This window comes from Suricata suricatta, chromosome 10, assembly GCF_006229205.1.
Source record: "Suricata suricatta isolate VVHF042 chromosome 10, meerkat_22Aug2017_6uvM2_HiC, whole genome shotgun sequence".
NCBI classification, from domain to species: domain Eukaryota; kingdom Metazoa; phylum Chordata; class Mammalia; order Carnivora; family Herpestidae; genus Suricata; species Suricata suricatta.
Window position 1 is genome coordinate 79,505,666 of NC_043709.1, and position 15,505 is coordinate 79,521,170.

General features: G+C 41.9%; 1 protein-coding gene and 1 long non-coding RNA gene across 3 annotated transcripts in view; one reads left to right on the forward strand and one right to left on the reverse strand.

Moving 5' to 3' along the window:
• Nucleotides 1–311: 311 nt before the first annotated feature.
• LOC115305616 lies at nucleotides 312–8,129 on the reverse strand. The gene is made up of 3 exons (XR_003914887.1): nucleotides 8,041–8,129; nucleotides 3,572–3,766; nucleotides 312–714 (listed from the first exon to the last, which is right to left on the reverse strand). It is a non-coding gene; the product is annotated as an uncharacterized LOC115305616 (long non-coding RNA).
• Nucleotides 8,130–8,474: 345 nt separating this feature from the next.
• The window catches only part of ITPR2 (inositol 1,4,5-trisphosphate receptor type 2), a 478,853-nt gene continuing 471,822 nt past the window's right edge, over nucleotides 8,475–15,505 (forward strand). For both annotated transcript variants that reach the window (XM_029955850.1, XM_029955851.1), the window contains exon 1: nucleotides 8,475–8,971. In XM_029955850.1, coding sequence (XP_029811710.1) covers nucleotides 8,880–8,971 — 92 coding nt within the window. In that variant the 5' untranslated portion in view covers nucleotides 8,475–8,879. The remainder of the gene's footprint in view (nucleotides 8,972–15,505) is intronic.

The following is a 15,505-nucleotide window of genomic DNA, read 5'->3' on the forward strand; positions in this document are numbered from 1 at the left end:
TGGAAGCACAAAATTATATTTGGGAAACAACCATTGTAAATTGAAGTAGGCAACATTTGAAATATCCATATATTTTTCTTTAAAATTCCCATTCTTCTTTGTTATCAGAACGAGGCCATGAGCAATTCAATGGCAAGTGGTAGTGTAAAAATCCCTAAGAGCTATGACCCTATCAAATAAGTGTGAAGAATATTTTAATAGGATGCTAATTTGGGAGTTTCGGTGGAGGCATCAAAACACAATGAGACCAAGATGCAAATTAAAAAAAAATATATTTGAAAACTCGAGCTATAATGCTTAAAAAACCCTTCTCCCTGACCAAAGATACAAAACAGTTGAGCTGTTGGAGATAAGAGATAATATTTTGACAGCAAGTGCTTCGTAGTGAGTTGCTTCTGTGTTCTGTCCTGTCCTGCCTCAGTGCCCAGGAGAGGTCCCTGGTGTGGAAGGGGAGAAGGTGGTGCTGACACTCCGCTCTATTTTAGTGGGAGAAACTTCAAAGACTCCAGTTGGGGGGCTTGCTGTTTGGCCTCTGCAGGTAGGGAAATAAAGTAGACTGATATCACACTCCAGCTTTGGAAATAGGGAGGTAAAAGGTCAAGAGATGGGCTGGACAGCATTCTTGGCAGGAAAATCAGACTTGCTGCTGCTTTGAGGTTGGCCTGCATTTCCAGAGTTTTCTCAGGCTAACAGATTGTTTCTTGGGAAGCATGCCTAAAAAAGAGAGCTGGTTTGAGATTATTCTTGAATTCCTGTCTGCCAGAGAACACTTCAACAGTGGTCAAAATTAATATCATCAAGAGGGGACAGATGGTACCTGGGGATGAAGACATCATTACTTGTATAGTATTCTGGCTGAAAATGCTTAACTTCATCTAATTATGAAGAAATGCAAGACAAACCAAAATTGAGGAATATCCTATAAATAAATGGCCTGTATTCTTTTATTTTTTAATGTTTATTTTATTTTTGAGAGAGACAGAGAGAGAGACAGAGCACAAGTGAAGGAGGGGCAAAGAGGAAGGGAGACACAGAATTGGAAGCAGGCTCCAGGCTCTGAACTGTCAGCCCAGAGCCCGAAGCAGGGCTCGAACTCTCGAACTGCGAGATCATGACCTGAGCCTAAGTCACCTGCTTATAACTGACTGAGCCAGCCAGCTGCCCCAAATAGCCTGGATTCTTAAAAAAATGGCAATGTCATTAAAGACAAAGGATGGCTGAGGAATTAGCACAGATGAAAAGAGACTAAGGAGATTTGATGACTAAATGCTACATGTAATCCTGAATGGGGTTCTGTGCCAGAGGAAATAAATTGCTTTAAAGAACACTGTTTGGACAATGGATACATTGGAATATGGGTAGTAGATTAAAGTTTTAGATCAATGTTGTATTTTCTGAACTTGATTGTTGTACTGTGGATATATAGTAGTTGCCCCTTATCCCTGGTTTCATTTTCCATGATGCTTTCAAGCTACCCATGGTCATCTGTAGTTTAGAAGCAGGTGATCTTCCTGACAAATCATCAGAAGGTCAGTCGCCCGACACTATGTCACAATGACTATGTCATTCACCTCACTTCATCTCATCACATAGGCATCTGTCTCTCACATCAGCATAAGAAGAAAAAGTGTAAGTATGGTATGATAAGATATTTTGAGAGAAAGATGCCATATTCACATAAATTTATTACAGTATATTATTATAACTGGTCTTTTATTATGTTATTGTTGTACATTTTTTTACTGTGCCTAACTTGTAAATTAAACTTTACTATAGGTATGTGTGTATATGAGAAAACATAGTATGTATAGGGTATGGTAATGTCTGTGGTTTCAAGTATCCACTGGGAGTCTTGGGATGTATCTCCTGAGGATAAGGGAGGCCTACTGTATAAGAGAATCTCTTTGTTCTTAGAAATACATGAATTATTAAGATGAACAAGGGTATGATGTATTCAACCTACATTCAAATAATTCTGAAAATAAATTGTGTGTGTGTGTGTGTGTGTGTGTGTGTGTGTGTGTGTAGAGCAAGACAATGATAAACAGACATGGCAAATTATAATAATGCTGATTTGGGGTCAAAGTTGTATACTCTCAGTGTAACTTTTCTGTGTTTGAGATTATTTTGAAATAGAGATGAAGGGCGCCTTGGTGGCTCAGTTGGTTGAATGTCCAACTTTGGCTTGGGTCATGATCTCACAGTTTGTGGGTTTGAGCCCTGTGTTGAGATCTCTGCTGTCAGCATGGAGCCTGCTTCAGATCCTCTGTCCCCCTCCCTCCTTGCCCCTCCCCAGCTCATTCCCTATCTCTCTTAAAAATAAATAAAAATTAAAAAAATTAAATAAAAAGGAAAACAAGTCATTTCCTCAGCAAGGCCTCCCACTAGTTAATGTTTGTTTCACACCTTGCCTTCTACAACCTGTGGCTCCCATACAGTTCCCCCTTCAGAAATGCTAGTAAGCCCCAACCCAGACATCCTAAATCAGAATCTCTGGGGATGAGAACCAGGAATCTGTGTTTTAACCCTCCAGATGCTTCTTATACACACTAAGGTTTGAGAAGCACACTGGTTTAGACTGTTCAGGAACCATGCTTGGAATTGGGTTGTGGTGTTAGTTTGGGCTGTTGGACATGGGAGAAAGGTGATGGCTATTTCGGTGGTGACCACAGGATCTTGCTCACAACAGTGGGTGAGGACAGTTATGAGATTCTCTTTCTATATTCTCCCTGATACCATCTACTATTGTTTTCTAGCTTATTTCTGGACACCTCTAGTACACAAGCATTTTTTAGCCCCAAATTTCCCAGCAGTAAGTATAAATGACAAATGTATATTTATTAGAGAACAAATCCATAGATTCTCCATAGAGAGTATAGGTTGATTATGGTGAACTGGCAGAGTTGCCCATTTTCAGCTTAGTGAGGTAGAGAGGGGTCATAGAGTGTTTTTCTTATCTCCATGGAGGATATTTTGGAGGGAAACTTGTAACAAGTAGTGGTACTCATGAGACAAGGAGCTCTGACCTTGAATCTCCTAATTACAGGCAGCTTGGTACTTCCATGTCAGTCTTGTTCATCTATTTGAAAAAGGAAAGGGAAATGGAGAGAAATGGAAAGATTGATGGAGTGGGGGGACAGCAGAGCATCTTATATGCCCACTCTGGTGCAGTAAAGATGCGTGAATCTGGGGCTGGCAGGGCCCAGTGCCAAAGAAAATGTGGAACCTCTTGTTCAAAAATAAGAATTTCAAGATGGTGCCAGCAAAACATCAAACCAAGCCTGGGGCCCTTCTAAGTAGTGGACCACGTGCTCCAGCACAGCTGGTACAACCATAAAGCAGACCTGCCTCACTCTCCCATGGTCAAAAGGAGGCCACACTGGCGAGAACTCCACCCAAGAGGGTGGTCTGCCTGTGGGCTATACTGTCAGTGATGGAGCCAGGGCGGTTTGAGACAAGTCAGGCCAGGGGCAGCTCTTCCGCTTCAAAGAACTGTGCACTGCAGAAATCCTTCAGAGCTACTAAAAATATCACTCATGTGCCCAACAGAGAGCCAACATTTGACACCTACCTGAGTGCAACCAGTCAATGTTGACCAGACAAACAAGAGTCAAGAGGACGGAGATTGCACACCCAGCTCAGAATGATGCATTTGCCCATTTCATCCTGATCCTGCTTCCCTTTCCCAGCATGGAAGGAACTCCAATGTGAAGATGTATGGATAGGAGGAAAAGAATCAATGGCTGCCTCATTAATCTCAGGAAATCTGGAAGAGATGAGACCAACATTTTAAACTGATCTGGAATGGGGTATGTGTGTAATGTTTAATAATTGAAAATAACTAAATCCAAGGGCTGTCCTTAAAATATCATTAAGGAATAGAACCTATAGATATGACTGTTGCAAGGGAGTGACTTCAAAACCAATATTTTATTTATACCATATGAGGCAGGCTGCTCAATATACCAGTTACACATTAAAAATTATATTTAGGGGCACCTGGGTGGCTCAGTAGGTTAAGCGTCTGACTTTGGCTCAGGTCATGATCTCTCAGTCTTCGAGTTTGAGCCCCACATCAGGCTCTGTGCTGACAGCTCTGAGCCTGGAGCCTGCTTCAGATTCTGTGTCTCTGTCTCTCTCTGCCCCACCCCCACCGGGGCTCTGTCTCTGGATCACAGATTATAATCCCTTTCACTTCTAGTCTTGATCTGAAGATATCCAAGTAAACAGTGAAGATACATCACCCTGAAAAGATCTCTGATGGAGGAACTTTTTACTGGACACTTATTTTTTAATACAGTCAATCTTTCTGGAGTAAACATTTTAATGCTATACTATGCTCTATTTATGACCTCTCCTATAGATTTTTTTGGGGCAATGATGACTGGGCTTTTCCTGAAGTGATTCATAGTCATAGCACAGGAGACTCTTTGAATGCCATTTGGCTGAATTAGTGTTTGTGACATCTACTATTGTTCCTATCAGGGGTAATAAAAATACTTAAGATTAAAAAATTCCACATCAGTTATTTATTGTTACATTTATCTACCTACTATTTATTGAAGCTCTGAATGAGGACTGCTAAGCCCTATAAAGGCTAAAACATGATTTAGACACTGATCTCATTCTCAAGATGCTTCTAGCTTGGTAAGGCTCAAGATGTATGGAAATAACAAGAAGGTAAGGTGGAAAGTGTTGAATGGTATCTAAAAATGGATGTGCCCTTAAACTGGGCAACTGGGCTCCTGCCCTGGGCTCTGAGTTTTAGAGGGTCCTATTCTGGACCAAGGAGCCCACCAGCAGCCTGAGTTTCCTCCCACTTCTAGAATATGTTCTGAGTATCTGACACCCCAGCCCTTACCAATCTTCCCAAGTATAGACTGCACACCTGGTGTGTGCAGGGGTGGCCCAAGGAGTGGCCAAGGAATGACTGCCTGTGGGGACTATAGATGGGAAGACTTGGAAATGTGGGGTAACTCTCCTTGTACCACCAGTAACAGTATATTCCCTTAATTTGCAACTTTTAATATTTAGACTATGTTGTGAGGGTCTCCAATTACTTTTGCCCTGGAGGCCCATAAATGTTAGGGGCAGACCAGCCTGACTATGGGAATTCATGAAAAGCAAGAACTTGGCCTTGAAGTACCTGGGAAGCTTCACTGGGGAGGTGGAGCTTGAATAGGCAGAGCTGGGAGAAGGGAAGGAGGAAGAGGAATTTCTGGCAGAGGGGAACATCACACTCAAAGACATGGAACTGAAAGTGTCAGCTTGTATGTGGGAAGTCTGGTTTTCCATGTGGACTGAGGAATGGATGAGTAGAAATCAAGGAGATCAGATCATGGACTGCCTGGAATGCCAGGACATGGTGAAGTGTCTCATATTCTCAGTACAGGAGATTCATTTACATTCTCAGCACAGAACATCTAATATTCACTCTAGCAGGTTAGGATCTTTGAAAATCTTTCTGTAGAAAATGGGGTGTCACTGTAAGTTTGAAAATTTTTGATCAGATCAACTTTGTAAGGAGAGAGCGCTGGCTTGCTATGAGGATGGTGAGTAGGGGAGACAGAGGGTGGAGACCACAAGCAGCAACAGTACAGGATGGAGCCAGGATAGTGGGCAAGATAAAAAGAAAACGTATTTGAGATAATAGAAGAGGAAGAAAGAGGTACAGAAAGGAATAAACAGTGACTCCAAGACTTGGTACTTGAATTCTAAAGAGGTTGGTGAAGCCATTAGATGAAAAAGGTGATTTCTAGGGTGCCTGGCTGGCTTAGTCTGTATAGCATGCAACTCTTGATCTCTGGTGGGGGGTTCCAGCCCCACACTGGGGGTAGAGTTTACTTAAAAAAAAAAAAGAAAAAGAAAAAAGGTGATGTCTATTGGAAACTGGACACTTTTGACTTTGCATAGTTAGGTGGTAGTGAGGAATTAAGTAATGTGTTTTACCATACCTGGGGTTTCACCGAATTCTTTTTAGTTGTACCCTTTTTTAGCTGTACACCTCCCCCCCCCCGCCAGTCCAAGCAGCTAGATATGAGGTCATCCTTGCGCAGAGTAGGTGTCAGGTGGGACCAAGAGCAGAGAGGTCAAGTTAAAGAAAAGAAACACTGAACACAAGTGTAAGTTTGAAGAATGCTTTTTGAGTGAGTCTCTTTTAAACTTACCCTTTTTCCTCTCCATACCCTCAACCTGAGACTATTTTTTTCCACTGACCTTTCTTGGTAACAGCTTTATTGAGATATAATTCATACACCACAACTCACCCACTTAAACTGTACAATTCAATAGGTTTTAATAGTCAGAGAGTTGTGCAACCATCACGACAATCTATTTTAAAACATTTTCATCTCCCCAAAAAGAAACATTGTGCCCTTAACTTACCTACTCCAAGCCCTAGGTAACCAGTAAACTACTTTTTATCTCCACAGATTTGCCTAGTCTGGACGTTTTGTATAAACAGAAAAACATATGATTTCAATGTCTGATTTCTTTCATTTAGGAAAATCTTTTTAAGTTTCATCCACGTTGTAGCATGAATCACTACTTCATTCCTTTTCATGGCCTAATAATGTTCCATCATGTTTATCTATTCATCAGTTGATGGTCATTTGGAAAATTTCCACTTTGGGGTTTTATGAATAAAACTACTGTGAACATTTGTGTAAAATTTTTGTATTTCTCTTGGATATATACTTTAGAGATGGAATTGTTGGGTTAAATAGAAACTCTATGTTCAACTTCTTGAGGAAGTCCTAAAGCATTTTTCAAAGTATTGTGCCATTCTACATTTCCACTAGGAGTGTTTGAAGGTTCCAATAGCCAAGGGAAAACATTTGTGACTTTGACCAATATTGTGGAGCATCCATTAAATGTATGGCATAGGACCATGCAACATAGGGAATGATAGATTGTCATACACAAATCCCCTGGATAAACAGAAACCTGTTTTTTTTTTTTTTAAATAGTTCATGTTTAAAGCCTTGGAGGCCCCAAACAGTAACATCATTTGTGTAGACAGAGGAGGATTTCTATCACAGAAGAGGCATTTCTAAGTTGCTGAGTACCCTTTTCCAAAGGAGAACACAGACATAAAGAGATCCACCAGCTGCATGGTAGGAAAATGACTAGGTCCAGTTTATCTCAACACTTACAGGCCTTGTGCTAGCATTTCCTGGATTCTGGGTCTAACAGTCTATTGTCTCCTTTCCTGCAGGCTTTCTGAACACACACATTTGGATATTAAGCTTATTTTTCTTTCATATTCCATTGTATAAGTCTCATCCAAAACCATCTATGAATTGTAAGACCTGTAAGACATCTCTGAACTGTAATTTAAGATCTGGTCAGTTGCATGATGTGACATACACCACTCTGCACGGCCTGAGTTTCTCTGTAAACCTTGCTCTGTGGAGATGACTCAGGTGGTAATTATTTGATTGGGCTGCTAGTGTCATAAAAGAGCTGCCTTTTCCAGGTCTTCCAGAAAGGTAGAACAAAAGACTTCTAAAATGGTAAGATGAGGGGTACAAACACAGCAGAGGAGTGTGGAAAGGTGTCCGGCCACCACTTTCATTTGTGACCACTGGAGCTTTAACTGTCAGCAGAAGTGGAAGGTTAAACTTTGGCTTAGAGTTAAGGAAGGGCAGGAGGCAGGGCCTTGGAGATTTTAGAGAAGGTTCATCGCCAGTAGTTGGCTACAAAAACTGCTGGCTCCGCAAGTGATGTTTACGTCCATTGAGGTTCACATCCACCTGGACATCAGCTGACAGGTCAGGTTTCACTAACTTCATATACTTAAGACAAAGCCCAAACTACATACTCCAAATAGACACAGGTCCTCCCTTCCCTCCCTCCATCCTTCCCTTCCCTCCTTTCCTCCCTTCCTGCCTTCCCTCTCTCCCTCCCCCCGCTTTCTACTCTCTTTTTATTTCCTTAGTTATGTATTTATTTTCTATTTCTATTCCCCACCTCTTCACTTTCTTCTCCCTTCGTCAGCAAATTACCCGCCCCACCCCACCGATCCTACTCGGGCTCCACCTTTTCATCTCCAGGCGTTTAGCAGGATCCCTCCACCGCGCACGTCTCCCGCGCCCGCAAGGCCAATTCTCATCCTCATTGCCCCTTTAACAGCCCAGGGAAAAAGTCTTGGCCCCCCCCCCATCCTCCACTTTCCCGGGCAGGTACTGTCGCAGCCTAGGCCCATAAGCTCCAGAGCCGCTGTACATCCCCCTCTCTCCCGCTCGGGGGGCCCCCACCGCCCCTCAGGCTTCGGAGGCACCCCGCTGCGCGCGGCTTCCCGGGTGGCCAGGCCTCCCCCGAATCGCCCCGCCCGGTTCCAGCTCCGCCCCCGGCCGCAGCTCGCTGATTGGCCTTCCGGCCCCTTTCCCCAGGCTCCTCTCCTCCCCTCAGCCCAATGGGCTTCGCCACCTGGTCCAAAAATTCACCCGAGGGGACCGAGGGGGCTCTACCGTCACCAGCTCCGGCAGGGCGGCGGGGACCGCCGCGGTGGGGAGCCGAGCGGGGAGGGGACCCAGAGGGGGGAGCGGACGAGGCGGGAGGAGGAGCAAAGGTGTTGGAGAGAAAACTTCGGAAAGGAACAGGAAACCTGCCAGGGAAGCGGCGGCTGCGGCTGTCGGGCCGCCGCAGGGCTGCGCACGTCGCGGGGCGTCCGCTGCCGCGGCTTCGCTGCGGGCCGGCTTCCCCGGCGCGGGGGCAGGGCTGAGCCACGACACTCGGTCGCTCAGGCCGTGCCCTTCGTCGCCGCTGTCGGCGCTGCAGCGGTGCGCTGCGTTCCGCCTCTGCCGCGGCGGCTCCCGGGAGAGGGCGGCGAGGGCACCGGGAAGAGGAGGGACGTCTACTCTGGAGCATGAAGCAGCATGTCTGATAAAATGTCCAGCTTCCTCTACATAGGGGACATCGTGTCCCTGTACGCGGAGGGCTCGGTCAACGGCTTCATCAGCACCCTGGGGTAAGCCGGGGACGCGGGCTGGGCAGCGCCCGCGCTCTCTCTCCGGAACCATCCACGCCCCAGCTCCCGCCCGGGGGGTGGCGGGACCGCGCCGCTTGGTCTCTGAGCCCGGGGACAGCGCCGGGCGCTCGGCTCGCAGGAAGCTGCCGGGAAAGGCAAGACTTTCTCAGCAACTTCGTAATCTCAAGCTCAGAGACTCTTCAGAAAAGGAGGAAGTGATTCAAAAGCCCCGAGACAGGCCCTGCGAAGAAGTCTTTGCTAGCTTCTTTAAGGGTTGTTTTCGTTAAACGTGTTTGTTTTCCCTTAGAGGTAGAGCAAAACTGCACCTCTCCCGGTCTTGGCGAGCGACCACTCCCACGCCCCTGTCTCTCAGTGCAGTCGGTAAAAGTCCGTGGCCTTGGACGTGAAACTCAGGCGGTGTGGTGAGCCAAAGTGTGGCTTTGCCCCTGCGGGGGTTGCTCACCGTCCCGTCTTCGCTGAAGTAATTTCCTTTCGGCTTTGCCAAACCGGGACTTGCCGTCAGGGGTAGCGCAGGGACGCCGGCAACTCTGTGACCCTTAGGCGGCTCTGGGGGCCTCCTGGGTTCTAGAACGCAGACCTACTTTCCCCTGGTCCCGGTCCTTGGCCCAATGAAATCCTGAACTTCTGGAACTCCTCCAAGTGCAGGGCTCTCGAGACTCGAGCTGACTTATGAATGGGGGAAATAGCTATATAAACATAACATGTGCTAGTTGGTTAAATAGGACTTCCTTGATTACTAGTATTTTCTCTCTGTGCTGATTGTGAATACCAGTTAGCAGTTTAAATATGCACACGGCGATGTATTTTGATGAGCACGCGTTTTTATTTTTTTTCTTTCTTCTTTTTTTTATTACCTTGTGGTCTCAGTACTTAAGACTGCCCAGTCTTTAAGATTTCAGGCTGCAGAACTGGTGTTTCCACTGTTTTGTGCTGTTAGGTTTTAGGCCACATGACTTAACATGCAGTGTCCTTGGACCGTGATTGTGAGCCATGTTATAACGGAGTGGGTGACTACTCCTCAGAGGACATGGAAGTCACTAGTACTTACACGGGTTGTGTTAATTGTGCATCTCCCCAGTAGGTGAAGGAGGAGAGGTAGATATAATTGATTCCCTTAAGGTTAATTGTGAAACTGAAATGTGGAAGAAAAAATATCAATGGCCAGTGTGTATGTTGGGTTTGTAACTCATGAGCTACCATTGGTTCCTGACAGTATAAGGTCATTTTTGTGCCTCTAGCATCATTTTGCAGATGAACTCTGTTGGACTTCATCTTTCCCCACCATAGACTCTCTCTGGGTGGTGGTTAAGTAGGAAGGGCTCCAGGGCCAAAATGCTTAGGGTCAAATCCTGGTTTCTCCATGTGTGAATCTCATGGCTGTGGGTAGGTTACAAAATTGCTCTGTATAGCAGTTTCCTCATGTCTAATATTGGGAAGAATGATGGTTTCTACCTCACAGGACTGTGGTGAGGAAGAAGAGAGTTAATATATGTAAAGTGCTTAGCACAGTACCTGGCACGTAGTAAGCACTTATGCATCAGTTATTGTAATTAGCACCACCTTAGTTACTGTGAGCAATAGTCACACTTGTAGACAAATAATAAACAAGGACTAGGAATAGAGTATAAAGCCTAGACAATCAAAAGGCCATGCTTTTGGGGTGTCTTGTTCAGCAAAGGTTTGTGCTTATGTACCCATACATACACAGGATTATAGATGGTAAATCAGGAAGCTACAGCTTCAGCTGTTGTGGACTCTGTCCTGCTCATTATAGAGATCAGGGAACCCAGGGGAAGAGAAATGAGGTGACTGACTATTAGTGCCAAAAGCTGCAACTGTAACCCTGTCTCCAGATTCCCAGCCAGAATGTGTGCTTCTTTGGTGACACATCATCATCTTTAAGCCTTGAGAAAAAGAAAGCTCGACCTTTAATGTAGTGTATGTTTGTAAAAACATTTATTTGTATCCAGTATTTCTTGCTGGTGTTTTGAAAGTTGAGTTTCTTCAGGACTTGTATAGTATTAATTTTCTGTTAACAAATTGAGTCTTGTTGAGGTTAATATGACAAGACCTCTGTGCAGCTCGATTCTGGGGTGAGGAAGGATCTTCAGAAATGCTGCGCTTGGTGCTTTGATTGGATATTTTCTCTAACCTGTGGAGCTAAAAATTTGTCTTAACGTTTTTGATTTCTGCTTTAGCTCTTTATCCATTTGACACTTTTAGTAGCATGATGGCTTTTCAAATTCAGCTTAAGAGAGTAGTTAATGAGAATTTAGTGGATAAACATTTCAAGGTAATTCTTGGTAAAGATACTCATCCGCAAACAAATTTTGTCTGATTTTAACGGTTAGTGTGTAAGGAAGTTTTGGAGGATATGCATTATTGTCATTTTGCTTTGGGGGAATTTTACAATAAGGTAATGGATTTTTCTGCTGAAAAAATAATCAGTTTCATTCTCGGAGAGTTTAGCAGGCTCCTCTTAGAGGTACTTCCTACTGGAAATGTGGGAGGATTTTCTTATGCACTGTGACCAACTGAGCTTCTAAGTTTGCTTTCTCAGTGTGAGAAATTAAAATGCCCCAGTTGCAAAAATTTGCATTTCCTCTTTTTTCTCCAGTTATCCTTTAACTAGTACTTACCTGATGTTTCTGAATCCCAAATTGTTGCTGACTGAGGTATTTTTCTTTCAGCTTGTGTGGGTGCAAAAGGGCCTAATTTGTATTTTCTAACTTAACTTTTCATCTAAACATCTATTTAGGAAACACTTATATTTCTATAAGGAAAACTGCTTTAACTCCTATAGAATGAAGATGGTGGATATATTTTAAATAAATAAGTTTTTTGCTAATAGTATGTTTTAGGGCTACAATTTTTATTTTTTAAAAGGAAGGGAGGGAGTTTTGGGATCTGCTGTACAATTTCAAATGCAGTGGTAATTGTTCCTTCTTCCCTTTTCTATTTTATTTATTCTGAAACTCATTTCCCTGGTTGTTGCCACATCTGACTCTTCATATTTCTGGGTCCATCACCTTGACCAGTGGTTAGGTATCATCCAGTGGGAATGAGCATAGCAGAACTTCCAGGCTGGGTGGGATAGAATCAGTAAAAGGTATTTAACTCCTTCATTGTCTCTTCTCCATATGCTTAAAAAGTTATTAAATGATGCATGTGCATATGAGTGTATGTGTATGTGTCTATATATTTTTGTTGAAGTGATTGCTGCCTTTGACTTGAGGTTTCTTCTCAGGATCTACCAACAATCCACACCCACTAGTTAAAGTCTCAGGAAACTTATCAGATGACACGCATTGATGCTGTCATTAACTACAGATCATCATTAATCTCTCAGCCCGACTGATAAAAGATAGGAGCCGTTATTTTTACTTGCTGCTTGATTTTTGGCCAATTCAGTGAACGTTTTCAGTTTCTTTGTTTCCATGTTCAATGATGGGTGTTCGGTAGGATGATGGTGTGTCACACAGTTTATAATTCTGCCTTAATTCCTCGGATGAGTAAAACTGTAAATGCATACATTTTATTGGCCCCAGTTATAGTCTCTTGACTTTCCCTTCCTGATCTTTTTCTCTGTTTAATGTTTTTGATATTTAAATATTTGTAGATTTGATTTATTATTATTTTTTCTTCTTTTTGTCATTGACTTATGCTATGCTTATTTATTATAGTTTAAAATTTTTTTTCCCTTACCAGGACTGTCTGAGCAAGTAGATGAAGAAAGACATGGTTGCAGTCAACTTTTATTTTAGGATAATTTGCAGTTTATCTTTAGGCTTCCCAACAGAACCCTTCCAAGTTAACAGCCAGTATTTTCTGTTGTAACTAGCTATATAAGCTTAGCTTTGTTTGGCGGAGGCATATGTTATTGTGATAAAAAATCTAAAAATCCATTGAATATTTGCATGCATGTTCAGTGGGGAGGAAGAAAACAGTAGAATCTTGAGAACTCAGTTGTTTCGGAAAGTCTGAGGGTTAGTAGTGTCATGTTATGGAACTTGAAGACTGCTCAGGTACAAAGACAGTCTCTGAAGTGGTGAACATAAAGTCTATTTTAAGCTAAAAGGTAGACTCTTTCTTAAACTGTTTTTTAATTTCATAAATTACTTCTTTTTTAGCTTTTAGACCATCTCTTGTGGATAGCTCAGTCAAGTAAACAACTCTTCCTCCTCAAATTGCCCCGGATGCTTGGCTCTGATAGACTGAAACTCACAGGCAACTGCTTGGTCTTATTTTAGGTTTAATGGAAGCTTTTTTTTTTTTTTCTTTTAATAGGTAACACATTTCATAATTACATTTTACCCTTGGAACTGTTTTTTATAGATGGTAAATAGGTAAGTTACAGAATTTAGACAATACTATAGACTCCTCATTTAAAACTGAAATTCTAGGCAGAGGGTGTGTCTTCATATACAAATATAGAGCAAGAAATAATAGAGGACATCTGTGACAAATTTATAGCATAGTAACAGAATGAATTTTACTTAAAAAAAAATTTTTTTTTTTTAAACATTAGATCTTGGTAACAGATCATCAGATTGTAATGAGAAGTGAAACTTTAATGATCATTCATTCTTTCATTCATTTAATGGATAGAACTCTGTTTTTCAAATGTATTGATGCCTATTTTTGTGGTTATCTTTCTACTCCCATGCAGATTTAGATGGGAAGGTTTTCCAGATATGCCTTCAGAAAACCGTAATTCTAATTAAAAAATACAAAGCAGTATACATGGAAAATAGTGAAAGAAAATAGAACAGCATATTAGCACCACATGGTGAATGGATAGGTGATTTTCATTTTCATTTTTGTATCTTCTATATTTCCCAGATTCTATATATGTTTCTGTAATTAAACATCTATTACTGGTACAGTCAGGAAAGTTAGCTAAAGAGAAGGTGATGTTTTTAAAAATTCTTCAGTTTCTTATTACTGTTAGTCAACAGTATTTATCTTCAAAAGCATAAATAAAGCATTGTACTTTTCATGGTCTGCAGGAAAACTACAGACGAGGAAACTGCATATTACTGAGACAGATGACTTTATGTTTACCATAAAACAAACTTGTTCTTTTCTATTGTTGGTATTTTGAAACATATTATGGAAAAATGTTTGGCCAGTAATGCTGAGGAGCTATGAATGGTTGATTTAACTTATGCAGTAAATAAATAGTTGTTTTATTTTAGAAGTCTGTTTATTCATGTAAGAAATAGGCACTTTAGTATGGCCGACTTGTTCATGTTTGTAATCTTAGTAGTCACTATGAAACTTTAATTTCCTGAGTCAGCTTCTGTAGGCAATAGTTTGTGACGGATGTCTTTTTGCGTAGGTATGATTGAAATGTTTTTCTTAAGTATCTTTGAAATGGATGGATTAGGTGTCTCAAAATTCAAATTACTCACTGGTTAACAATGGCTGTTTTGTAGTTTATACCAACACACACCCACAGAAATCCAACCCTGAATAAGAATACATTAAATTAAGAGGTTATTTACAAAACAACTTTAATCATAAACTTGAAAATGGGTCTACATCATGCATCAAGTTCATATAACTTTCCTCGTGAGGTGGTTTTTGCTAGAGCATGTGCAGATGGAATCATTAATTCACTCAACCAATATTTAATGAGCCCTGACTGTGTGCTTGGGATACAGTGTGAAGAAATGCTGGATCTTAAACTGTGTTTAATTATTATCTCAAAAACTAAAACTTCCCTTGAGATTTTGTAGTATGTGGATTTCTTTGAGAAGTTGGCCAAGACTATGGGAGGGTAGATGTATTTGACACCTTCTTGGCTCTCACTGCTATAAATGCCACAAGGTAAGGAACTGTCATTTTAATCTTTGTATGCTTAGCACCTCACACAACTCCTGTTTAATAAATGTTTGTGAAGTCAGTGTAGAAACATTTTAGTGATGGAAGTGAGACTGATATTGAATAACCACAACATAAGGCAATTCTTTTCAAATATCATGAAGAAGATTAAAAACAGAATCATGAAGAAGTCACAGAGGATTCTGTTGCTTCTGGCTGGTATCTTCTCAGGAGGGCTTTGAGAAGGTGGTATTTAAATTGAACTTTGAAAGATCATTGGGATGGATATTTGTCTCAAATCTGTACCCATAATTTGAGTATATATTCTTTTTTTATTTTTTATTTTAGAGAGAAAGAGAGAGAGCGAGAGAGAGAGAGAGAGAGCGTATGGGTAGGGGAGAGGGGCAGCAGGAGACAGAGAGAATCCTAAGCAGGCTCCACCCTGAGCTTGGAGCCAGATGTGGGGCTTGATCCCACAACCCCGGAATCATGGCCTGAGATGAATTCAAGAGTAAAATGCCTAACTGACTGAGCCACTCAGGTGCCCCTTGATATATATTTTTGGTACTTTTTTCTTTCATTTAAAAAGAAGCTTGGTGAAATTTCACTGTCCATTTTGATAGATCCAAAAAAGGAAGCAAACAATTTGATAATTTTGAGATATGAAAAGACAGAAGAAATGATTAA